The sequence below is a fragment of the Coregonus clupeaformis genome, chromosome 36 (genome assembly GCF_020615455.1).
Source record: "Coregonus clupeaformis isolate EN_2021a chromosome 36, ASM2061545v1, whole genome shotgun sequence".
Classification (NCBI taxonomy): domain Eukaryota; kingdom Metazoa; phylum Chordata; class Actinopteri; order Salmoniformes; family Salmonidae; genus Coregonus; species Coregonus clupeaformis.
Window position 1 is genome coordinate 29,610,655 of NC_059227.1, and position 26,976 is coordinate 29,637,630.

General features: G+C 43.6%; 1 protein-coding gene across 18 annotated transcripts in view; it reads left to right on the top strand.

The window, feature by feature from the left end:
• The window catches only part of LOC121552070 (receptor-type tyrosine-protein phosphatase kappa), a 188,570-nt gene that overhangs the window by 124,134 nt on the left and 37,460 nt on the right, over positions 1-26,976 (top strand). For all 18 annotated transcript variants that reach the window (XM_041864742.2, XM_041864741.2, XM_041864747.2 and 15 more), the window contains 2 exons: positions 13,531-13,833; positions 25,845-25,954. In XM_041864742.2, the coding sequence (XP_041720676.1) occupies positions 13,531-13,833; positions 25,845-25,954 (413 nt within the window). The remainder of the gene's footprint in view (positions 1-13,530; positions 13,834-25,844; positions 25,955-26,976) is intronic.

A 26,976-nucleotide genomic window follows, 5' to 3' on the forward strand; every position in this document is an offset into this window, starting at 1 on the left:
GACTTCACACAGAGGGGCTGACAAGGGATACAGAGAACTCTTACCTTGTTTTACAGTGGACATTATCAATTATAGAAACTAGTTGATATACACTGAGTGTAAAAAAAAATTAAGAACACTTTCCTAATATTGAGTTGCACCCCCTTTTCCCCTAAGAACAGACTCAATTTGTCAGGGCATGGACTCTACAAGGTGTCGAAAGCGTTCCACGGGGATGCTGGCCCATGTTGACTCCAAGGCTTCCCACAGTTGTGTCAAAAAAACGACCACTGGTTTAATGCGGTGTTTTAAACTTGTGCAAATGAAAAACTTTCCTATTATGTCTGGGAAAGAGGGGTCTAAATGATTGGCTAATTTCAGTTGGGTAATTAACAGATGGCAATGCCCATTATGAATAATCAGTAAAGCCAAGCTCATTTGGCAGCTGTAATTGGTTTACAGGTGTTTACGGCATTTTATGCTAAGGCGTCAGACATCTTGGAGCAGCCTTTGTGTACTAATCGGTGTGGATATAATAATCGGAGTGGATGATAGTTGTTTCAGGTTGAGGAGGAATGAGGAAACTCAATAGTTTATATTTAGCCTCAGGTACAGACAGACTGCAGCACCTTGGTGGAGTTACAACCTGACCATACCTAGCTTTGTGAAGGAGATATTTGTAGTATATAGCACCAGTCAAAAGTTTGGACACACCTACTCATTCCAGGGTTGTTCTTTATTTTTACTATTTTCTATATTGTAGAATAATAGTGAAGACATCAAAACTATGAAATAACACATATGGAATCATGTAGTAACCAAAAAAGTGTTAAACAAATCAAAATATATTTTATAATTGAAATTCTTCAAATAGCCACCCTTTGCCTTGATGACAGCTTTGCACACTCTTGGCATTCTCTCAACCAGCTTCATGAGGTAGTCACCTGGAATACATTTCAATTAACAGGTGTGCCTTGTTAAAAGTTAATTTATGGAATTTCTTTCCTTCTTAATGCGTTTGAGCCAATCAATTGTGTTGTGACAAGGTAGGGGGGTATACAGAAGATAGCCCTATTTGGTAAAAGACCAAGTCCATATTATGGCAAGAACAGCTCAAATAAGGGTGGCGGGGTTGGAAAGTAATAAAGGGGAATACATTTTTTTATAGGATATGTATGTATGTATGTATGGGTGTATGTGTGTGTGTATATGTGTATATATGTGTATGTATGTATATATATATATGTATGTGTGTGTATATACAGTGGGGAGAACAAGTATTTGATACACAGCCTGATTTTGCAGGTTTTCCTACTTACAAAGCATGTAGAGGTCTGTCATTTTTATCATATGTACACTTCAACTGTGAGAGACGGAATCTAAAACAAAAATCCAGAAAATCACATTGTATGATTTTTAAGTAATTAATTTGCATTTTATTGCATGACATAAGTATTTGATCACCTACCAACTAGTAAAAATTCCGGCTCTCACAGACCTGTTCGTTTTTCTTTAAGAAACCCTCCTGTTCTCCACTCATTACCTGTATTAACTGCACCTGTTTGAACTTGTTACCTGTATAAAAGACACCTGTCCACACACTCAAACAGACTCCAACCTCTCCACAATGGCAAGACCAGAGAGCTGTGTAAGGACATCAGGGATAAAATTGTAGACCTGCACAAGGCTGGGATGGGCTACAGGACAATAGGCAAGCAGCTTGGTGAGAAGACAACAACTGTTGGCGCAATTATTAGAAAATGGAAAAAGTTCAAGATGACGGTCAATCACCCTCGGTCTGGGGCTCCATGCAAGATCTCACCTCGTGGGGCATCAATGATCATGAGGAAGGTGAGGGATCAGACCAGAACTACACGGCAGGACCTGGTCAATGTCCACAGTCTCAAAGAAAACCTATAGTAACACACTACACCGTCATGGATTAAAATCCTGCAGCGCACGCAAGGTCCCCCTGCTCAAGCCAGCGCATGTCCAGGCCCGTCTGAAGTTTGCCAATGACCATCTGGATGATCCAGAGGAGGAATGGGAGAAGGTCATGTGGTCTGTTGAGACAAAAATAGAGCTTTTTGGTCTATACTCCACTCGCCGTGTTTGGAGGAAGAAGAAGGATGAGTACAACCCCAAGAACACCATCCCAACCGTGAAGCATGGAGGTGGAAACATCATTCTTTGGGGATGCTTTTCTGCAAAGGGGACAGGACGACTGCACCGTATTGAGGGGAGGATGGATGGGGCCATGTATCGCGAGATCTTGGCCAACAACCTCCTTCCCTCAGTAAGAGCATTGAAGATGGGTCGTGGCTGGGTCTTCCAGCATGACAACGACCCGAAACACACAGCCAGGGCAACTAAGGAGTGGCTCCGTAAGAAGCATCTCAAGGTCCTGGAGTGGCCTAGCCAGTCTCCAGACCTGAACCCAATAGAAAATCTTTGGAGGGAGCTGAAAGTCCATATTGCCCAGCGACAGCCCCGAAACCTAAAGGATCTGGAGAAGGTCTGTATGGAGGAGTGGGCCAAAATCCCTGCTGCAGTGTGTGCAAACCTGGTCAAGACCTACAGGAAACGTATGATCTCTGTAATTGCAAACAAAGGTTTCTGTACCAAATATTAAGTTCTGCTTTTCTGATGTATGAAATACGTATGTCATACAATAAAATGCAAATGAATTACTTAAAAATCATACAATGTGATTTTCTGGATTTTTGTTTTAGATTCCGTCTCTCACAGTTGAAGTGTACCAATGATAAAAATTACAGACCTCTACATGCTTTGTAAGTAGGAAAACCTGCAAAATTGGCAGTGTATCAAATACTTGTTCTCCCCACTGTATGTATATTTATATATGTATGTATGTATGTATATATATATATATATATATATATATATATATGTGTTACAATCTATCTGCAATATTAAGCTGATCTACCCAAGCAATGGACATTAGACCGGTGGAAATCTGTCCTTTGGTCTGATGAGTCCAAATTTGAGATTTTTGGTTCCAACCACCATGTCTTTGTGAGACGCAGAGTAGGTGAACGGATGATCTCCGCATGTGTAGTTCCCACCGTGAAGCATGGAGGAGTAGGTGTGATGGTGTGGGGGTGCTTTGCTGGTGATACTGTCGGTGATATATTTATAATTTAAGGCACACTTAACCAGAATGGCTACCACAGCATTCTGCAGCGATACGCCATCCCATCTGGTTTGCGCTTAGTGGGACTATCATTTGTTTTTCAACATGACAATGACCCAACACACCTACAGTCTGTGTAAGGGCTATTTGACCAAGAAAGAGAGTGATGGAGTGCTGCATCAGATGACCTGGCCTCCACAATCCCCCGACCTCAATCCAATTGAGATGATTTGGGATGAGTTGGACCGCAGAGTGAAGGAAAAGCAGCCAACAAGTGCTCAGCATATGTGGGAACTCCTTCAAGACAGTTGGAAAAGCATTCCAGGTGAAGCTGGTTGAGAGAATGCCAAGAGTGTGCAAAGCTGTCAACAAGGCAAAGGGTGACTCTTTGAAGAATCTCAAATTTAAAATATATTTTGATTTGTTTAACACTTTTTTGGTTACTACATGATTCCATATGTGTTATTTCATAGTTTTGATGTCTTCACTATTATTCTACAATATAGAAAATAGTAAAAAGAAAAGAAAAACCCTTGAATGAGTAGGTGTGTCCAAACTTTTGACTGGTACTGTATGTCTGTGTTCAAGCACACGCAGGCATACATACATGCATGGAAATGCGCACACACGTACACACACACACTGGCTCTGAGTGGAAAGTTCAACAAACAAAATCTCTTTTTAAATGTGATACACTTGTATCCTCTAGAGAGTTTGCAGTTTTCCTCTCTCCTCTACCCGGTTTATATTGATGTGTTTTTTTGGGGGGTTGTATATTTCTCTCCGTTAAGTAATGTACGCGCCATTAGCTATATGTAATGTCTTAACCACCAGAGGTTTATGGAGCAAAGCACATTAGAAAGCCCTAGCGTCTAGTGCATCCCAGTGTTCGCCTCAGCATTCACCAGTCCATAGGGAGCTACTTGAGCAGCTATTAAAAATAAATGATGTTGGATTCACCCCTTCCCTATCACCATGTCAGTGATGTGTGGTAGAAAATATATGTTGTCCAAGCTTTATTGTGGAGTGGATGTTCTGCGGTGGTTCCATGGGAAATTAAATAATGGGAAATGTGTGGGCAGCTGGTTGTTGATTTGGCCACCGCCTCGTCCCTGGAAGGTGTACATCAATGGGGTCGCCCTCGGAGAGCACCCAAATGGTGCCGGGGCCAGCCTAATGGAGAGGTAAATGAAGGAAACAACCAACATGATTAATGCCTCTATTCTAAAGGCCAGCTTAGCCCCAAGTTGATTTCACCACTAGCCATCTATTTTCAATCCCCCCACTTATCACAGTCATTTCAGGAAGAACACAGAGGGAGAGAGAGAGGGAGTCCTCCTCAAAAAGGGCACTCTCTGGCTCTGTCTGCCTGTCTCTCTGTCTCTCTCTCTCGCTCGGCACGAGTGAAGAGACTGCTCCACCTACAAGTGGCGAGCGGCACTTCAAAATTGCATTCTCATTTAGCTTTCTGACCTGACAATTCTAATCAATTAGGTGAAATGCCTCCTATTACTCATCCCACTTTTTTGTATTGACTCACAAGAGCAGAGAGATGGACAGAGTAATTTCCACTGTAGTTTAATCATATAGAACCCTCTCGCTGTCCTCCCGGCTGGCCAGAGACGTGCCTGATGGTGACTGTCAGATCTTCATTTAACACTAGATGACTGTGGTTCCTTTTAAAACATCTCTCAGGTTTAAGAAGTAGAAAACACTTTGCTAGGTGTCTGCAGTCTGAGAGAAATAATCACAACGGAGGGGCAAAAGATCAACCACAATAGGGTGTACACAATTACAGTGATTCTCAGATTGTTGGGGACGTATCCTTGCAAATGCTCCGTTTCTCTGCTAACTGTCCTTTGTTCTCCCATGTCTCCTTGAGAAGGGGCAAGAGCTGCACATGCGGCAGTGGGGAGAGTGCGTCAGCCTGCTTCACTGAGGAATCATATACAGTGCCTTCAAAAAGTATTCATACCCCTTGACTTATTCCACATTTTGTTGTGTTACAGCCTGAATGTTTTTTTCTCTCATCTACACACAATACCCATAATGACAAAGTGAAAACATGTTTTTAGAAAATGAAATACAGAAATGTCTCATTTACGTAAGTATTCACACCACTGAGTCAATACTTTGTAGAAGCACCTTTGGCAGCGATTACAGCTGTGAGTCTTTCTGGGTAGAGGCGTTCGCATGCTTCCCAGCCGAAACCGTTCGTATAGTTTTTTACTGGAGGCAAGCCGGAGTTGGGGCCGAAGTTTACGCCCCCATCGTCGATGATTGGTCAACAGTAGGGATTCTTGAATAAAGTACTTTTTTGTCATTCAACGAGAGATTACTCGTTTTCATGCAAATTTTTTCATTAAGAAATACTGCACCGCATTAGTTACATGTAAAACTTAAAAATTAATGATAGATTTCTTGTGTTATCTTAGATTAATTCTGACTAACCGTACTATTGCCGCTTTTTTCTCATTTTTTAAGTGAAGGTCTTTTAAGGGAGTATGCGAGCACACCCGTTCTGTTCGGCTAGCCGAGTTCGGTTAGGCACCAGCTGAACTGAAGCATGCTGACACCTTAAGTCTCTAAGAGCGTTCCACACCTGGTTTGTGCAACATTTTCCCATTATTATTTTCAGAATTCTTCAAGCTCTGTCAAATTGATTGTTGATTATTACTAGACAACTATTTTCAGGTCTTGATTTAAGTCAACACTGGAACATTCACTGTCTTCTTGGTAAGCAACTCCAGTGTAGATTTGGCCTTGTGTTTTAGGTTATTGTCCTGCTGAAAGGTGAATTAATATCCCAGTGTCTGGTGGAAAGCAGACTGAACCAGGTTTTCCTCTAGGATTTTGCCTGTGCTTGGCTCCGTTCCATTTCTTTTTTATCCTGAAAAACTCCCCAGTCCTTAACAATTACAAGAATACCCATAACATGATGCAGCCACCACTATACTTGAAAATATGGAAAGTGAAACTCAGTAATGTGTTATATTGGATTTGTCCCTAACATAACACTTTGTTATTTGCTTTGCCACATTTTTTGCAAACAGAATATATTTATTTAAATATTTGTATTCTGTACAGGCTTCCTTCTTTACAATGTTGTTGATCCATCTTCAGTTTAGTTCTATCACAGCCATTAAACTCTGTAACTGATTTAAAGTCACCATTGGCCTCATGGTGAAGTCCCTGAGTGGTTTCTTTCCTCTCCGGCAACTGAGTTAGGAAGGATGCCTGTATCTTTGTAGTGACTGGGTGTATTGATACACAATCTAAAGTGTAATGAATAACTTCACCATGTTCAAAGGGATATTCAATGTCATTTTTTTTTTTTTTTTTTTTTTTACCAATCTACCAATAGGTGCCCTTCTTGGTGAGTCATTGGAAAACCTCCCTGGTCTTTGTGGTTGAATGTGTGATCAAAATTCACTGCTCGACTGAGGGACCTTACAGATAATTGTATGTGTGGGGTACAGAGATGAGGTAGTCATTTCAAAATCATGTTAAACACTATTATTGCACACATAGTGAGTCCATGCAACTTATTGTGTTACTTGTTAAGCAAATGTTTACTCCTGAACTTATTTAGGCTTGCCATAACAAAGGGGTTGAATACTTATTGACTCAAGACATTTCAGCTTTTCATTTTGAATACATTTGCAAAAATGTTGACATTATGGGATGTTGTGTGTATGCCAGTGAAAAAAAATATCTCAATTTAATACGATTTTAATTCCTTCTGTAACACAACAACATTTGGAAAAAGTCAAGGGGTGTGAATACTTTCTGATGGCACTGTAGCTTGTGTAGTGTGAAGGCCTCATGCTGTGTACATTCTCTATTGAAATGTTATGTGTCCTTGGAATGGGCCTATTTGTCCTATGCAGGCTTTTGTGTGCTTTGTGTCGAGATACAAATACTGTCCTTCATGCTATTCTTGACGGCCCAATGCCTGTCACAGTGGCCTGTTGGCTTTTAGCTACATCTTTGTGACCATCCAAGCTCAGGCAGCAAGGCCTACAGGGAATTGAAGTGTGTTTGCTCCGGACCCTGTTGTTCTGTTCCCTCTCCCACAGTGATCCTATCCCTGTGTGCTGTCACCACGATCAAATCAGCCCATTTCTGGAAAACACCCATTATGCCTGATCGTCCGCAACCCTCTCTCTACCAGGGTGGTCAAAGTGCAAAACCTTCTGCAAAGTTTAGCAGCTCCATTTGATTTACACAAGCTACAATTTGTCTGCCTAATCCCCAATTACATTCTTTTTGGGCTGTTTCATTTACTTTTTTCCCTTGTAATGATAAGAGTGACAGACAAGTCGTGTTGCAGAGCCGCAACTCCGTGCAAGCCACAGCCGTCTCCCTGGCTCACATTATTTCCATTCTAGAAGATAAAGGAGCCGTTCTGCTCCAAAAAGTTTAGCTGCCGATTTCATATGAAAGCCGGTGGAGCCTGGGAGAGATAGTGGTGGAGCAGTGTGGAAGACCGGCCAACTGTGAGTGACGTTAAGAAGTTGGGAAGCAGAGAAGAAGCAATCTTTGAGCAAACAGGAGACTTCTGGTGCAATTAAAGATCTAATCTGCCTGTTATGCCCACAAACAGGAGAAATGGGTGCCTTGTTTTCTTGTGCAACGATAACAGCACCTGTTGTGGGGTCCACGTTTCTTTGGTGTTTGTTCCTAGAATGACAACAATATTTGCATTTTTGAACAACTCTCATCTCATCTCTTGAAGAGATGTTCCTCCCTCCCTGCAACTGGTGTCTGCTGTACGACAATTAGAGATTTGATTGACATTACTTATCAGCTTTCTTGAACGTTTCTACACCGACTACATGCATAACTGCACATAACAACAAGATAAACGTTATTTGATTCTCTCACTTCTTCTCTAGGGCCTTGAGCAGTAACAGTCCAGCTATGCCAAGGTAGAGAACATAAGTGTATTACGTTGCACTTTCCATCAAATATATGGTCAACATCAATCATGGTCCATGGAGCCTGGTTGGCAGCGTCACTGATTGCCATCCAGCAGAAAGGACAGTGTCTGTCCTGTCACAGTCTGGGTCCCTCATGGGCCTCATCCTCATGGTCATTTAGCCTAACGGGTGACATATTCTTAAACTCTCTTATAATGCAATCATGGCCCTGCTAATCTGATTGGCAAAACAAATAATGGAATCAAGCAGCAAAATAAGGAGTGAAAATCTGAAATCAATACAGGATATTCAATTAGGTTTCTTTGCCATTAAGGATTCTGCTGACTGCTTATTTGATTATAATTGATTGCTGCCCTCTTGATGCACTTAATCAGGTGCTTCAGACAAGCTTAAGTATCATGTAAGCACTCTGTAGAGCAATATTTACCTCTGTATGCATATTTTGCTTTTTCTCTCCGCTGAACCCCGTGGAAATAAAGAATGCATTGTTGCTCGCCACAAAGAGCGGGCTGTGTAAACAATTGGTTCTGTTTTCAACATCAATGGTTGATTTGTCACAGCAATTAAAGATCCAGGGACGACGCCAAAGTCTCCTCATTGCTAGGCCTGATCCCAAATGGCCACGTTCCAGACTCCCCCACTCCTCACTCCCCTCTCTCCCCTTTCACCCCCCCTCACCCCATCCATTCAGTGAGCTTTAGATAAAGGAAGATAAGGGAAGGCTAGTGCAAGGAGGGTCAGAGGGGAAACGTGTGTTTGAATTGCGGGGCCAAAGGAGGGCCCTGGCCTGTTTAGTAAGGGGATCCACCCGTCTCTCATCCTGGCCTGTTAGGAGAGGCTGCAGCCTGAATCCATGCTGAAAAAGGAGAATAAGGAGAGCAGGAACACCTTCCTATCTGGCACCTTGCCTCTCCCAGGACCATATATCTCCTTTTAATTTAAGCCTTGAAAAATGCACTGGGATTTAAGCATCTGAGCCTGCTGGAATCGATGGAATTTATTATAGGGGGGTTGCCTAATCTGTGAAGTTAATGCAGGACTTCACGGCTATTGATCAGCTCTGAAGGGTACACACGTTGTTAATCATGGGCCTGGATGGTAGAATACATAGCACAGAGGAGAGAAGGGGGTGGGGGGAGATGTTATTTATTCTTTGTGTGTACGCATGTGCTAAAAGTTGATGGGGCATGGGAAGTCAGAACCAATTAATTTCTACCCGCAAATGATTTTGCCTGGTTGACATTTAAATTGATGGAGGGTGTCAGGAATCTATCCAACTCTATTCTTCCCTGGTACTTTCATGTATTTTTTCTGCTCTTTTATCTTCTCACCCCAAACGGAATAGCTGGCTCTTGGGTCATCATGTGGGTTGGGGGCATACTAACAGGTTGACTAGCAGATGAGAGACACCGTAATGTTTTGTAAATGACCGCTTTGGCTTTGCCTCTCTCCCATAGAGGGCTTGTTTGTGGCTTATCCCAAATCATTTGATAAACACTCAAAACAGCCTACCCGACCGCCTGGAGGCGTCCACATGGTCCTAAGGCACACCGTTGCATCGTTTGTATCACATTCCAATGATAAAATTGGGACCAAAATGCAATTTCAGAATGTGGGGTGGGGTTGTGGTGGGGGGTGGGGGAGGGGGGTCCCCGTCCCCAGTGACAGTTGCGCCCCTGCAGTCAAGAGAAGAAAGGAGGTCAGCAGGTTGCTCCCGGGCTACTACAGCCAACCTGTGGCCACCCCAGGACCAATTCCCCTCCTCTACACCCGAGCACTGCTCATTCTCAGAAACACTGGCCACTAAATAACAAAAGTTTTTTCATCATGCAGGGTCACCGTTGTGACCTATCTACCAATAGGTGCCCTTCTTTGCGAGGCATTGAAATTCACTACTCGATTGAGGGACCTTACAGATAATTGTATGTGTGGGGTACAGAGATGGGGTAGTCATTCAAGAATCAAATTAGCCACTATTATTGAACACGGAATGAGTCAATGATTTTTAAAGGACATTTTTACTCCTGAATTTATGTAGGCTTGCCATAACAAAGGGGTTGAATACTTATTGACTCAAGACATTTCAGCTTTAAATGTTTTATTAATTTCAAAAAATTTCTATAAACAAAATTCCACTTTGACATTATTAAGGTATTGTGTGTAGGTCAGTGATACGAAATCAAAATGTTATCAATTTTAACACAACAAAATGGCTGTAACACAACAAAATGTTGAAAAAGTAAAGGGGTGTAAATACTTTCTGAAGGCACTGTATACAGTGCATTCGGAAAATATTCAGACCCCTTCCCTTTTTCCAAAATTTTTTTACATTACAGCCTTGTTCTAAAATGGATTAAATTAAACATTTTCCTCATCAATCTACACACAATACCCGATAATGACAAAGCAAAAACAGGTTTTTAGAAATTTGCTATGAGACTCGAAAATGAGCTCAGGTGCATCCTGTTTCCGTTGTTCATCCTTGAGATGTTTCTACAACTTCATTGGTAAATTCAATTGATTGGACATGATTTGGAAAGGCACACACCTGTCTATATAAGGTCCCACAGTTGACAGTACATGTCAGAGCAAAAACCAAGCCGTGAGGTCCAAGGAATTGTCCGTAGAGCTCCGAGACAGGATTGCGTCGAGGCACAGATCTGGGGAAGGGTATCAAAAACATTCTGCTGCATTGATGGTCCACAAGAACACAGTGGCCTCCATAATTCTTAAATGGAAGAAGTTTGGAACCAGCAAGACCCTTCTTAGAGCTGACCGCCCGGCCAAACTGAGCAATCGGGGGAGAAGGGCCTTGGTCAGGGAGGTGACCAAGAACCTGATGGTCACTCTGACAGAGCTCCAGAGTTCGTCTGTGGAGATGTGAGAACCTTCCAGAAGGACAACCATCTCTGCAGCACTCCACCAAATAGGCCTTTATGGTAGAGTGGCCTGACGGAAGCCACTCCTCAGTAAAAGGCACATGACAGCCCACTTGGAGTTGGCCAAAAGGCACCTAAAGGACTCTCAGACCATGTGAAACAAGATTCTCTGGTCTGATGAAACCAAGATTGAACTCTTTGGCCTGAATGCCAAGTGTCACATCTGGAGGAAACCTGGAACCATTCCTACGGTGAAGCATGGTGGTGGCAGCATCATGCTGTGGGGATGTTTTTCAGCAGCAGGGACTGGGAGACTAGTCAGGATCGGGGTAGAAATTAATGGAGAAAAGTACAGAGAGATCATTGATGAAAACCTGCCCCAGAGCACTCAGGACCTCAGACTGGGGCGAAGGTTCAGCTTCCAACAGGACAACGACCCTAAGCACACAGCCAAGACAATGCAGGAGTGGCTTCGGGACAAGTCTCTGAATCTCCTTGAGTGGCCCAGCCAGAGCCCAGACTGGAACCCAATCTAACATCTCTGGAGAGACCTGAAAATAGCTGTGCAGTGACGCTCCCCATCCAACCTGACAGATCCTCATCCAACCTGACAGAGCTTGAGAGGATCTGCAGTGAAGAATGGGAGAAACTCCCCAAATACAGGTGTGCCAAGCTTGTAGCGTCATACCCAAGAAGACTCGAGGCTGTAATCGCTGCCAAAGGTGCTTCAACAAAGTACTGAGTAAAGGGTCTGAATACTAAGGTAAATGTGATATTTCAGTTTTTTATTTTTAATAAATATCGAAAAACCTGTTTTTGCTTTCTCATTATGGGGTATTGTGTGTAGAACGAATTTAATCAATTTTAGAATAAGGCTGTAACGTAACAAAATGTGGAAAAAGTGAAGGGGTCTGAATACTTTCCCGAATGCACTGTATGGTTATCATTCATACTTTTTAAAAACAGGGAATCCAACTGAGACCAATACCCTTTTTTCAAGGGAGCCCTGCACACAATCATACAAATTCACAATATTTACAATTCCAACGCAATAAAAACATAACATATTTACAAGCAATTTAAGAAAAGCGACTCAATTAAGTCAATGGTCCAGTATCGCTCCAACGGCACGTTAAGTGAGCTTTATTCTTAATAACCCCCAAAACAGTCAATATCAGATCATGTTAACAAGTCCCCAGTCTTTATTCAGAGCTTTTCATTCTAATTAGACTAGAAAGGAAGGGCTCTCCTGGGCCCCGCTCTTCAAAGTGCAGGTGATTACACCCAGCAGAGACAATCTGTATTTTAGTGAACAAGAGTTCACCTTTCTCCTTTTCTCTTTTTGTGAGTTTGGCCTAACTCACTTTTTGTTTTTCAATCTTTTTATTTTTATGACTCAGTGCAGTGGTCATAGAGATGAGACTGAACAGAATAAGGTCTGTTTCCACAGAGGACATTTGAGAGGGAGGCTTTTGTGTGAGGATGGGCTGCCATGCCAAGAGCCTGCATGGTGTACACATACACCCCCCCAGGCTGGCCATGGCAGAATCATTACCCCATTACTCAAGTAATGAGTGTTGCAGAGTATGCAGGATACCAGGGCTTAGTGGAGATTGAACCCCCACAACCTCTACATGTCAGGTCATGCACTTTAACCACTGCTAGGCTGGTGTCTAGAACACATCTGTCAATAGAGGACAAATTGAATGCCCCTTATCCCTGCGAGCTGGCCCCTAACTCATGTTTATGTACGGACAGGAAATGTGTAGTATTTTTTATATAAAGCCTAAATATCAACATGATAATAATCTCATCGTGATAATTGATGATAATCAAAATATTAATGTACAGAAAGGCTAACTCAATGCATTGCAATATACAGTGTTATAAGTGTCTATAAGTCATGTTCCTATTAAAGTCCTGCCCTTGCTGCAGTGTTGGCTGCATCTCCACAATGCAAATAGCCACGGTGAGACAAAGGCGCTACTTGCATCATTGCCTTAATCACACAGATAAATTTGACTATTAGAGTAATTAGTATCCAGCATGCCGTCGTTGCTTGATGAATTGCGGTTTGGATTATATTGACTTTCTCCCAGGGTGATATATTGGCTAATTCAGAAGCTCTTAAAATGCTGTGAGAGTGTCCTCCTGGTCACCAGCATCAGCTCAACACACAGTTCACGTTTGCTCATTTGGTTTGCTTTCACCCCTTCTCTCTCACATTGACATTCAATCCTCATAACGGCCTCATTATTTGTCTGTGGATATGTTCTGACCCAGGGATGAGGAAAAGAAAGGTGGAGCTTTGTGTTGATTGGCCGCTGTGCGGCTGAAGGATAATTTTTGGGCGCCATCATCAACACCTCGCTTTGACAGAGCATACACATGGACCTGATGTGTTAATACTGCCTAAATGTGCACATTTGTGACATACATGTTAGTGGTAGTATACGCTGTCCCCCAATCAGATGATACTGTACACAAACTGGTCTCTCCAGTGATTCTATGTTGGCCATAGTTGTCGCTAGATTGCGAGCACATTTTTAACCATGTGTTTCTTTCTCTCCTCCAGAGCCGATGCGGACCCCGAAGAGCCTGAAGATAGCGGAATCCCAGGCCAGATTCATCGCTGTGGACTGGGAGTCTCTGGGCTACAATATCACCCGCTGCCACACCTTCAACGTCACCATCTGCTACCGTTACTACAACGCCAACAATCAGACCAAGGCCGACTGCCTGGACATGGACCCCAAGGCCCCACGCCACGTGGTGGGCAACCTGCCCCCCAACACCAACGTCAGCCTCAAGATGATCCTCACCAACCCCGAAGGACGCAAGGAGAGTGACGAGACCATCATCCAGACAGATGAAGATGGTATGTGTACTGTACATAAAGGATAGTTGTCATGAAACCGGGGCTCCTTTTAATATTCCTATTTCAGATCTAGACTGTTAACGATCAAGCTCACACACATACAGTGCCTTCAGAAAGTATTCATACCCCTTGACTTATTCCATATGTTGTTGTTACAGCCTGAATTCAAAATGGATTAAATAAAACATGTCTCACCCATCTACACACAATACCCCATAATGATAAATTGAAAACATGTTTTTAGAAATGTTTGCAAATGTATTGAAAATGAAACAGTCCAAATTGAGCTCAGGTGCATCCAGTTTCCTTTGATCATCCATTAGATGTCTCTACAACCACCCATACACAAAAATGTATGCACGCATGACTGTAAGTCGCTTTGGATAAAAGCGTCTGCTAAATGGCATATTATTATTATTATTACAACTTAATTGGAGTCAACCTGTGGGCAATTAAATTGTTTGGACATGATTTAGAAGGTCCCACAGTTGACAGTGTGTGTCAGAGCAGAAACTATACTATGAAGTCCAAGGAACTGTCCATAGATCTCCGAGAAATAATTGTGATGAAGCATATATCTGGGGAAGGGGATTAAACTATTTCTAGAGTGTTGAAAGTTTCGAAGATAACAGTGGTCTCCATCATTGGGAAATTGAAGAAATATGGAACTACCCAGACTCTGCCTAGAGCTGGCCATCCGACCAAACTGAGCAACCGGGCAAGAAGGACCTTGGTCAGGGAGGTGACCAATAACCCAATGACCACTCTGACAGAACTACGGAGTTCCTTGGCTGAGATGAGAGTACCTGCCAGAAGGACAACAGTCTATAGCACTTCACCAATCTGGGCTTTATGGGAGAGTGGCCAGATGGAAGCCACTCCTGAGAAAAAGGCACATGACAGCACGCCTGGAGTTTGCAAAAAGCCACGTGAAAGACTCTGAGAGCATAAGGCAAACGATTATGTGGTCTGATGAGACAAAAATGTAACTCTTTGGCCTGAATGCAAAGCGCTACAGTATGTCTGGAGAAAACCAGGCACAGCTCATCACCCATCCAACACCATCCCTACTATAAAGCATGGTGGTGGCAGCATCATTCTATGGGGATGCTTTTCAGTGGTAGGGACTGGGAGACTGGTAAGAATAGAGGGAACAATGAATGCAGCCAAATACAGGCAAATTGTTGATGAGAACCTGCTTCAGAGTGCAAACACCCTTAGACTGGGGGAAAGATTTACGTTCCAACAGGACAATGACCCCAAGCATACAGCCAAAGCAATGCTGAAATGGCTTCAGAACAAGAATGTGAAAGTCCCATTGAAAATATGTGGAAAGACTGCTGTTCACCGCCGCTCCACATCTAATGACAGAGCTTGAGAAAATCTGCAAGGAAGAACGGGTACAGACATACAGTACCCAAGACGACTCAAAGCTGTAATCGCAGCCAAACCTACGAAGTATTGACTCGGGTTTGAATACTTATGTAAATGAGATATTTCTATATTTCATTTTCAATACATTCCAAAAAATGTTTGACATTATGGGGTATTGGGTGTAGATGGATGAGAAAAAATATATTTAATTAATGTTGAATTCAGCCTGTTACACAAAAAAAATCAGAATAAGTCAAGGGGTATGAATACTTTCTGAAGGCATTCTGCATATTTTTATGTCTTTCTAATACTCATTTATTTTGAAAAGATGGATTTATCTCGCTCTGTTTGTAGCCAGTTGACTGACTCATGCTTATTACTGCCCCCTGTGATTCCTACAGCTGGGCTGAGTTTGCCATTTCAAAGCAGGGCACGTTTTCTCCCTCCTGCTCTCTGAATAGACACTAGCTGGAGATGCTAACCAAGGGCTGAGATAACAGCACTGGCGGCAGCTTGGAATTTGTAACTCACATTAAATGCTTCAGCATTATAATAACGCAGCCAGGTGACCAGCTCTATCCTGTGGCTCCGGCAGACATGTTGTCCCTTGAAGAGGACCTGTTTAAATCTAACCTCACGTTCTCACAAACCCAGGAGATAATGCTAGTGAAATGACTGAGATAGTGAAATGACAGATTCTGCATGTAGCCAGAGCTTAGCTTTTGGGGTGATATTCAGGTCATGCTGTACATGTTACTACACCTTTCTACCTTTTGTTTTGTTAAGATTGGTGTGTATGACACTTCATTGTATTCTCTCAGAAAAATCACGAATTGTTCCCATGTCAAACCAACCCCATTTTCAGCAGCATCAGACAGGAAGAAGGAATGCTAGAGTTTTCGTTGTGGAAAAAGTTGATTCATCCAATAGTGAAAAGTTTGTCTGACTGCGATGCGAGTAGAGGAGAAGAGAGATTCTATGACTGATCCGTAGACCGCAGACAAGCTTCCCCAACACCCCGAGCCCTGCTCCTCTCTTCAGACAGACAGGCCTGACAATCACCCAGTCATGTGACTTGGTCACGCTTCTGCTCTCTGTCTCTCTGCTGTGAGGGAGAGGGCTTTGGATGTCCCCGACTCAGCTTGACTAGAACACAGCCCAGGCAGGCAGACAGCCCCATGGCAGAACAGTCTCGTGGCAGCTGTAGAGACCCATGGGACTGCCAGGTTTCATCAGTAGTGAGAAGGCTGTCAAGTCGGTAAAAAAAACATACAACAGATAGGTGCAGTGAAATGTGTTGTTTTACAGGGTCAGCCATAGTAGTATGGTGCCCCTGGAGCAGATTAGGGTTAAGTGCCTTGCTCAAGGGCACATCGACAGATCATAGTGTTCACCAATCCAGGACGTATTACAAAGGTCCTCAAAATAGTAGGCTACTACTGTTACCAATTGAAAGCCATGCTATCTCAGCTATTTTACTGCTAAAACAGACAAAATACTTGTTTGGATCAAATGTTATATTTAGTTGATAGGAAGTATCTTCGTAGAGAGTTACTGTACTTCTATACTACACTACATGACAAAAGAATATGGACACCTGTTCGTTGAACGTCTCATTCCAAAATCATGGGCATTAATATGGAGTTGGTCCCCCCTTTGCTGCTATGACAGCCTCCACTCTTCTGGGAAGGCTTTCCACTAGATGTTGGAACATTGCTGCGGGGACTCTATAGCGTTAAGATTTCCCTTCACTGGAACTAAGGGGACTAGCCCGAACTATGAAAAAAAGCCCCAGACCATTATTCCTCCTCCACCAAACTTTACAGTTGACACTATGCATTCGGACAGGTAGCGTTTTCCTGGCATCCGTCAAACCCAGATCCATCCGTCGGACTGCCAGATGGTGAAGTGTGATTAATCACTCCAGAAAACACGTTTCCACTGCTCCAGAGTCCAACGCCGGCGAGCTTTACACCACTCCAGCCAACGCTTGGCAATGCGCATGGTGATCTTAGGCTTGTGTGCGGCTGCTCGGCCATGGAAACCCATTTCATGAACCTCCCAACAAACAGTTATTGTGCTGACGTTGCTTCTAGAAGAAGTTTGGAACTAGGGACAGACGATTTTTACGCGCTATGCACTTCTGCACTCAGCGGTCCCTTTCTGTAAGCTTGTGTGGCCTACCACTTCGCGACTGAGCCGTTGTTGCTCCTAGATGTTTTCACTTCACAATAACAGCACTTACAGTTGACCGGGGCAGCTCTAGCAGGGCAGAAATTTTATGAACTGACTTGTTGGAAAGGTGGCGTCCTATGACGGTGCCACGTTGAAAGTCACTGAGATCTTCAGTAAGGCCATTCTACTGCCAATGTTTGTCTATGGAGATTGCATTACTGTGCGCTCGATTTTATACACCTGTCAGCAACGAGTGTGGCTGAAATAGACGAATCCACTAATTTGAATGGGTGTCCATATACGTTTGGGTATGCAGTGCATTTGAAAAGTATTCAGACCCCTTGACTTTTTCCACATTTTGTTACGTTACAGCCTTATTCTAAAATGGATTACATAGTTTTTCCCCCTCATCAATCTACACACAATACCCCATAGTGACAAAGCAAAAACAGGTTTTTAGAAATGTTAGCAAATGTATATAAAAAAAAAAAATGGGAATATCACATTTACATACACTACCGTTCAAAAGTTTGGGGTCACTTAGAAATGTCCTTGTTTTCGAAAGAAAAGCTATTTTTTTGTCCATTAAAATAACATCAAATTGATCAGAAATACAGTGTAGACATTGTTAATGTTGTAAATGGCTATTGTGGCTGGAAACAGCTGATTTTTTATGGAATATCGACATAGGCGTACAGAGGCCCATTATCAGCAACCATCAGTCCTGTGTTCCAATGGCATGTTGTGTTTGCTAATCCAAGTTTATCATTTTAAAAGGCTAATTGATTGAATAGAAATCAATTGGTAACACACTACACCGTGAAGGACTGAAATCCTGCAGTGCCTGCAAGTTCCCCCTGCTCAAGAAAGAACATATACAGGCCCGTCTGAAGTTTGCCAATGAACATCTGAATGATACAGAGGAGAACTGGGTGGAAGTGTTGTGGTCAGATGAGACCAAAATCGAGGTCTTTGGCATCAACTCAACTCGCCGTGTTTGGAGGAGGAGGAATGCTGCCTATGACCCCAAGAACACCATCCTCACCGTCAAACATGGAGGAGGAAACATTATGCTTTGGGGGTGTTTTTCTGCTAAGGGGACAGGACAACATCACTGCATCAAAGGAACGATGGACGGGGCCATGTACCAACAAATCTTGGGTGAGAACCTCCTTCCCTCAGCCAGGGCATTGAAAATGGGTAGTAGATGGGTATTCCAGCATGACAATGACCCAAAACACACGGCCAAGGCAACAAAGGAGTGGCTCAAGAAGAAGCACATTAAGGTCCTGGAGTGGCCTAGCCAGTCTCCAGACCTTAATCCCATAGAAAATCTGTGGAGGGAGCTGAAGGTTTGAGTTGCCAAACGTCAGCCTCGAAACCTTAATGACTTGGAGAAGATCTGCAAAGAGGAGTGGGACAAAATCCCTCCTGAGCTGTGTGCAAACCTGGTGGCCAACTACAAGAAACTTCTGACCTTTGTGATTGCCAACAAGGGTTTTGCCACCAAGTACTAAGTCATGTTTTGCAGAGTGGTCAAATACTTATTTCCCTCATTAAAATGCAAATCAATTTATAACATTTTTGACATGCGTTTTTCTGGATTTTTTTGTTGTTATTCTGTCTGTCACTGTTCAAATAAACCTACCATTAAAATTAAAGACTGATCATGTCTTTGTCAGTGGGCAAACGTACAAAATCAGCAGGGGATCAAATACTTTTTTCCCTCAATGTATGTGTATGTACAGTGGGGAGAACAAGTATTTTGCAGGTTTTCCTACTTACAAAGCATGTAGAGGTCTGTAATTTCACATTGTATGATTTTTAAGTAATTAATTTGCATTTTATTGCATGACATAAGTATTTGATCACCTACCAACCAGTAAGAATTCCGGCTCTCACAGACCTGTTAGTTTTTCTTTAAGAAGCCCTCCTGTTCTCCACTCATTACCTGTATTAACTGCACCTGTTTGAACTCGTTACCTGTATAAAAGACACCTGTCCACACACTCAATCAAACAGACTCCAACCTCTCCACAATGGCCAAGACTAGAGAGCTGTGTAAGGACATCAGGGATAAAATTGTAGACCTGCACAAGGCTGGGATGGGCTACAGGACAATAGGCAAGCAGCTTGGTGAGAAGGGAACAACTGTTGGCGCAATTATTAGAAAATGGAAGAAGTTCAAGATGACGGTCAATCACCCTCGGTCTGGGGCTCCATGCAAGATCTCACCTCGTGGGGCATCAATGATCCTGAGGAAGGTGAGGGATCAGCCCAGAACTACACGGCAGGACCTGGTCAATGACCTGAAGAGAGCTGGGACCACAGTCTCAAAGAAAACCATTAGTAACACACTACGCCGTCATGGATTAAAATCCTGCAGCGCATGCAAGGTCCCCCTGCTCAAGCCAGCGCATGTCCAGGCCCGTCTGAAGTTTGCCAATGACCATCTGGATGATCCAGAGGAGGAATGGGAGAAGGTCATGTGGTCTGATGAGACAAAAATATAGCTTTTTGGTCTAAACTCAATTCGGCGTGTTTGGAGGAAGAAGAAGGATGAGTACAACCCCAAGAACACTATCCCAACCGTGAAGCATGGAGGTGGAAACATCATTCTTTGGGGATGCTTTTCTGCAAAGGGGACAGGACGACTGCACCGTATTGAGGGGAGGATGGATGGGGCCATGTATCGCGAGATCTTGGCCAACAACCTCCTTCCCTCAGTGAGAACATTGAAGATGGGTTGTGGCTGGGTCTACCAGCATGACAACGACCCGAAACACACAGCCAGGGCAACTAAGGAGTGGCTCCGTAAGAATAAATAAATATAAATAATATGCCATTTAGCAGACGCTTTTATCCAAAGCGACTTACAGTCATGCGTGCATACAATTTTGTGTATGGGTGGTCCCGGGGATCGAACCCACTACCCTGGCGTTACAAGCGCCGTGCTCTACCAGCTGAGCTACAGAGGACCTCAAGGTCCTGGAGTGGCCTAGCCAGTCTACAGACCTGAACCCAATAGAAAATCTTTGGAGGGAGCTGAAAGTCCGTATTGCCCAGCGACAGCCCCAAAACCTGAAGGATCTGGAGAAGGTCTGTATGGAGGAGTGGGCCAAAATCCCTGCTGCAGTGTGTGCAAACCTGGTCAAGACCTACAGGAAACATATGATCTCTGTAAATGCAAACAAAGGTTTCTGTACCAAATATTAAGTTCTGCTTTTCTGATGTATCAAATACTTATGTCATGCAATAAAATGCAAATAAATTACTTAAAAATCATACAATGTGATTTTCTGGATTTTGGTTTTAGATTCCGTCTCTCACAGTTGAAGTGTACCTATGATAAAAATTACAGACCTCTACATGCTTTGTAAGTAGGAAAACCTGCAAAATCGGCAGTGTATCAAATACTTGTTCTCCCCACTGTATATATATATATATATATATATATATATATATATATATATATACAGTACCAGTCAATAGTTTGGACACACCTACTCATTCAAGCATTTTTCTTAATTTTTTATTATTTTCTACATTGTAGAATAATAGTGAAGACATCAAAACTATGAAATAACACAAATGGAATCATCTAGTAACCAAAAAAGTGTTAAACAAATCAAAATATATTTTAAATTTGAGATTCTTCAAATTGCCACCCTTTGCCTTTGACAGTTTTGCACACTCAAATCAAATCAATTCAAATTTTATTGGCCATATGCGCCGAATACAACACGTGTAGACATTCCAGTGAAATGCTTACTTACAGCCCTTAACCTACAATGCATTTATTTTTTAATAAAAAAGTAAAATAAAACAACAACAACAAAAAAGTGTTGAGAAAAAAAAGAGCAGAAGTAAAATAAAATAACAGTAGGGAGGCTATATATACAGGGGGGTACCGGTGCAGAGTCAATGTGCGGGGGCACCGGTTAGTAGAGGTAGTTGAGGTAATATGTACATTGGGGAGAAAAAGTATTTGATACACTGCCAATTTTGCAGGTTTTCCTACTTACAAAGCATGTAGAGGTCTGTAATTTTTATCATAGGTACACTTCAACTGTGAGAGACGGAATCTAAAACCAAAATCCAGAAAATCACATTGTATGATTTTTAAGTAATTAATTTGCATTTTATTGCATGACATAAGTATTTGATACATCAGAAAAGCAGAACTTAATATTTGGTACAGAAACCTTTGTTTGCATTTACAGAGATCATATGTTTCCTGTAGGTCTTGACCAGGTTTGCACACACTGCAGCAGGGATTTTGGCCCCAGGTCTGGACACTGGCTAGGCCACTCCAGGACCTTGAGATGCTTCTTACGGAGCCACTCCTTAGTTGCCCTGGCTGTGTGTTTCGGGTCGTTGTCATGCTGGATTTTTGTTTTAGATTCCGTCTCTCACAGTTGAAGTGTACCTATGATAAAAATTACAGACCTCTACATGCTTTGTAAGTAGGAAAACCTGCAAAATCGGCAGTGTATCAAATACTTGTTCTCCCCACTGTACATGTGGGTAGAGTTAAAGTGACTATGCATAAATAATTAACAGAGTAGCAGCAGCGTAAAAAGATGGAGTGGGGGTGGGGGGGCAGTGCAAATAGTCTGAGTAGCCATGATTAGCTGTTCATGAGTCTTATGGCTTGGGGGTAGAAGCTGTTGAGAAGTCTTTTGGACCTAGACTTGGCACTCCGGTACCGCTTGCAGTGCGGTAGCAGAGAGAACAGTCTATGACTAGGGTGGCTGGAGTCTTTGACAATTGTGAGGGCCTTCCTCTGACACCGCCTGGTATAGAGGTCCTGGATGGCAGGAAGCTTGGCCCCAGTGATGTACTTGGCCGTACGCACTACCCTCTGTAGTGCCTTGCGGTCGGAGGCCGAGCAGTTGCCATACTAGGCGGTGATGCAACCAGTCAGGATGCTCTCGATGGTGCAGCTGTATAACTTTTTCAGGATCTGAGGACCCATGCCAAATCTTTTCAGTCTCCTGAGGGGGAATAGGCTTTGTTGTGCCCTCTTCACGACTGTCTTGGTGTGTTTGGACCGTGATAGTTTGTTGGTGATGTGGACACCAAGGAACTGTTCCACTACAGCCCCGTCGATGAGAATGGGGGCGTGCTCAGTCCTCTTTTTTTCCCTGTAGTCCACAATCATCTCCTTTGTCTTGGTCACGTTGAGGGAGATGTTGTTATCCTGGCACCACACGGCCAGGTCTCTGACCTCCTCCCTATAGGTTGTCTCATCGTTGTCGGTGATCAGGCCTACCACTGTTGTGTCGTCGGCAAACTTAATGATGGTGTTGGAGTCGTGCCTGGCCATGCAGTCATGGTTGAACAAGGAGTACAGGAGGGGACTGAGCACGCACCCCTGAGGGGCCCCCGTGTTGAGGATCAGTGTGGCAAATGTGTTGTTACCTACCCTTACCACCTGGGGGCGGCCCGTCAGGAAGTCCAGGATCCAGTTGCAGAGGGAGGTGTTTAGTCCCAGGATCCTTAGCTTAGTGATGAGCTTTGTGGGCACTATGGTGTTGAATGCTGAGCTGTAGTCAATGAATAGCATTCTCACGTAGGTGTTCCTCTTGTCCAGGTGGGAAAGGGCAGTGTGGAGTGCAATAGAGATTGCAACATCTGTGGATCTGTTGGGGCGGTATGCAAATTGGAGTGGGTCTAGGGTTTCTGGGATAATGGTGTTGATGTGAGCCATGACCAGCCTTTCAAAGCACTTCATGGCTACAGATGTCAGTGCTACGGGTCGGTAGTCATTTAGGCAGGTTATCTTAGTGTCCTTGGGCACGGGGACTATAGTGGTCTGCTTGAAACATGTTGGTATTACAGACTCAGTCAGGGACATGTTGAAAATGTCAGTGAAGACACTTGCCAGTTGGTCAGCACATGCTCGGAGTACACGTCCTGGTAATCCGTCTGGCCCTGCGGCCTTGTGAATGTTGACCTGCTTAAAAGTCTTACTCACATTGACTACGGAGAGCGTGATCACATAGTCATCCGGAACAGCTGGTGCTCTCATGCATGCTTCAGTGTTGCTTGCCTCGAAGCGAGCATAGAAGTGGTTTAGCTCGTCTGGAAGTTTCGTGTCACTGGGCAGCTCGCGGCTGTGCTTCCCTTTGTAGTCTGTAATAGTTTTCAAGCCCTGCCACATCCGACGCGCGTCAGAGCCGGTGTAGTACAATTCAATCTTAGTCCTGTATTGACTCTTTGCCTGTTTGATGGTTCGTCGGAGGGCATAGCGTGTTTTCTTATAAGCTCCTTGAAAGCTGCAGCTCTACCCTTTAGCTCAGTGCGGATGTTGCCTGTAATCCATGGCTTCTGGTTGGGGTATGTACGTACGGTCACTGTGGGGACGACGTCATCAATGCACTTATTGATGAAGCCAGTGACTGATGTGGTGTACTCCTCAATGCTATCTGAAGAATCCCGGAACATGTTCCAGTCTGTGCTAGCAAAACAGTCCTGTAGCTTAGCATCTGCGTCATCTGACCACTTTTTTATTAACCGAGTCACTGGTTCTTCCTGCTTTAGTTTTTGCTTATAAGCAGGAATCAGGAGGATAGAGTTATGGTCAGATTTGCCAAATGGAGGGCGTTCTCTCAACCAGCTTCACCTGTAATGCTTTTCCAGCAGTCTTGAAGGAGTTCCCACATATGCTGAGCACTTGTTGGCTTTTTTTTCCTTCACTCTGCCATCCGACTCATCCCAAACCATCTCAATTGGGTTGAGGTCGGGGGATTATGGAGGCCAGGTCATCTGATGCATAACTCCATCACTCTCCTTCTTGGTAAAATAGCCCTTACACAGCCTGGAGGTGTGTTGGGTCATTGTCCTGTTGAAAAACAAATGATAGTCCCACTAAGTGCAAACCAGATGGGATGGCGTATCGCTGCAGAATGCTGTGGTAGCCATGCTGGTTAAGTGTGCCTTGAATTCTAAATAAATCACTGACAGTGTCACCAGCAAAGCACCCCCACACCATCACACCACCTCCTCCATGCTTCACGGTGGGAACCACACATGCAGACATCATCCGTTTACCTACTCTGCGTCTCACAAAGACACGGCGGTTGGAACCAAAAATCTCAAATTTGGACTCATCAGACCAAAGGACAGCTTTCCACTGGTCTAACTTGAACTCTGTGAAGCAGTTATTTGGGCTGCAATTTCTGAGGCTGGTAACTCTAATGAACTTATCCTCTGCAGCAGAGGTAACTCTGGGTCTTCCTTTCCTGTGGTGGTCCTCTTGAGAGCCAGTTTCATCATAGCGCTTGATGGTTTTTGCGACTGCCCTTGGAGAAACGTTCAAAGTTCTTGAAATGTTCTGTATTGACTGACCTTCATGTCTTAAAGTAATGATGGACAGTAATTTCTCTTTGCTTATTTGAGCTGTTCTTGCCATAATATGGACTTGGTCTTTTACCAAAAAAGGGCTATCTTCTGTATACCAACCCTACCTTGACACAACACAACTGATTGGCTCAAACGCATTAACAAGGCACACCTGTTAATTGAAATGCATTCTAGGTGACTACCTCATGAAGCTGGTTGAGGGAATGCCAAGAGTGTGCAAAGCTGTCATCAAGGCAAAGGGTGGCTATTTAAATAATCTCAAATATATAATATATTTTGATTTGTTTAACACTTTTTTGGTACTACATGATTCCATATGTGTTATTTCATAGTTTTGATGTCTTCACTATTATTCTACAATGTAGAAAATAGTAAAAATAAAGAAAAACCCTTGAATGACTAGGTGTGTCCAAGCTTTTGAATAGTACTATATATATATATATATATATATATATATAAATAAATTAGCAAAATGTTTGAAAAACTTGTTTTCGCTTTGTCACTGTGCGTTATTGTGTGTAAATTGATGAGGGAAAAAAACAGTTTAATCAATTTTAGAATAAGGCTGTAACTTAACAAAATGTGGATAAAGTCAAGTGGTCTGAATACTTTCCGAATGCACTGTATATAGCGTATATTAAATTCTATACTCAATACCTTCACTGATCAAAATTAATGTCAGAGAGGTCTGGCATGCTGTGGTTTCTCTGGCTGATGGCTTTGCTCGATTGGTGAAAGAGACCCCAAATTATAGGAGACTAATTTGATCATAAAACATGCAGATGACAGAGAGAAGGGATGCTCTTGAAAGGATATTGCACCTTGATTATCAAATGTCATGTAAATTCATTGTCGAAATTCAATAAAAACCACCGGGAATTCAAGTGTCTCCCATTCAACGCACGCGCAGCGCTCTACATTATTATGCAATTTTCAACATGCTGCTTTGCTGTAAGTAAAAATAGTCAGTGGTCTCGTTACAGGCGCACAGGCTCAGGAGGGGCTCTCTCTGTGAGAGTAGGATTCATTACAGTACAGTGGCCTTCCTTTGATTGCATTAGGACCTACTCCTCCTGTCTTCTGTCCTAATGCAGTCCCTGGCCCCGTTCCCAGCCAGTCCATGAAAGCCACACCGTTCGAGGATCGGATCTTCCTTTACTGGAAGGAACCACTGGAGCCCAATGGGATCATCACTCAGTATGAGGTAATGAAGTACTATGGCCAGGGGGAGAGGTGGAGGGGAGAGGTGGAGGGAGGGAGAGGTGGGGCGAGGGAAGGAGGAGGGGAGGGGAGGAAAGAGGTGGAGGGAGGGAGGGGAGAGGTGGAGGGAGGGAGAGGTGGGGCGAGGGAAGGAGGAGGGGAGGGGAGGGGAGTGGGGAGGGAGCGAGAGGTGGGAGAGGTGGGGAGAGGTGGGGATGGATGGAGGGAGGGAGGGGGAGGTGGGGGGAGAGAAGAGGTGGGAGGGAGGGAGAAGAAGGGGGAGGGAGGGTGGGAGGTGGGGGAGGGAGGGCTGGAGGGGAGAGTTGGGGCGGGATGGATGGTAGACAGGCCTGTCTAGGATCCACATGGGGTTTGTATATTTAAACCATGTTTCACAGGTTTTATGAATCTTTAGTGTCCCTCTGGAAACCAGCGCATATGAGTGAAAAACGTCCTGTTCCTATTTCATACAGGACTATGGTGCAAATACTGTAACTCAAAAAGGGGACTGTGGGTTTTAAGGGGAACTCATTGTATGTTACTGTTGCAAAATACTATTTTCAGTACTTCTTAGGGATGCAAAGAAGGTGTACTGATCCATCATTGAATGGATTGTATTTTTAAAGTTAATAACCCACAGTGATTCGTAGCTTGTGTGCAATGGGGTGAATTTGAAATAACATTTCTTAAATCTCAAGTGTTATCCAGCTGTGTGAATATGAGAACACTGACTCACATAATCCAAGGGAATGTGGATTATAGGGCCCACATTGTGCCCACAAAGCTAATCACTAAGCTAAGGATCCTGGGACTAAACACATCCCTCTGCAACTGGATCCTGGACTTCCTGTCGGGCCGCCCCAAGGTGGTAAGGGTAGGCAACAGCACATCTGCCACGCTGATCCTCAACACTAGGGCCCCACAGGGGTGCATGCTTAGTCCCCTCCTGTACTCCCTGTTCACCCAAGACTGCGTGGACAAGCACGACTCCAACACCATCATTAAGTTTGCTGATGACACAACAGT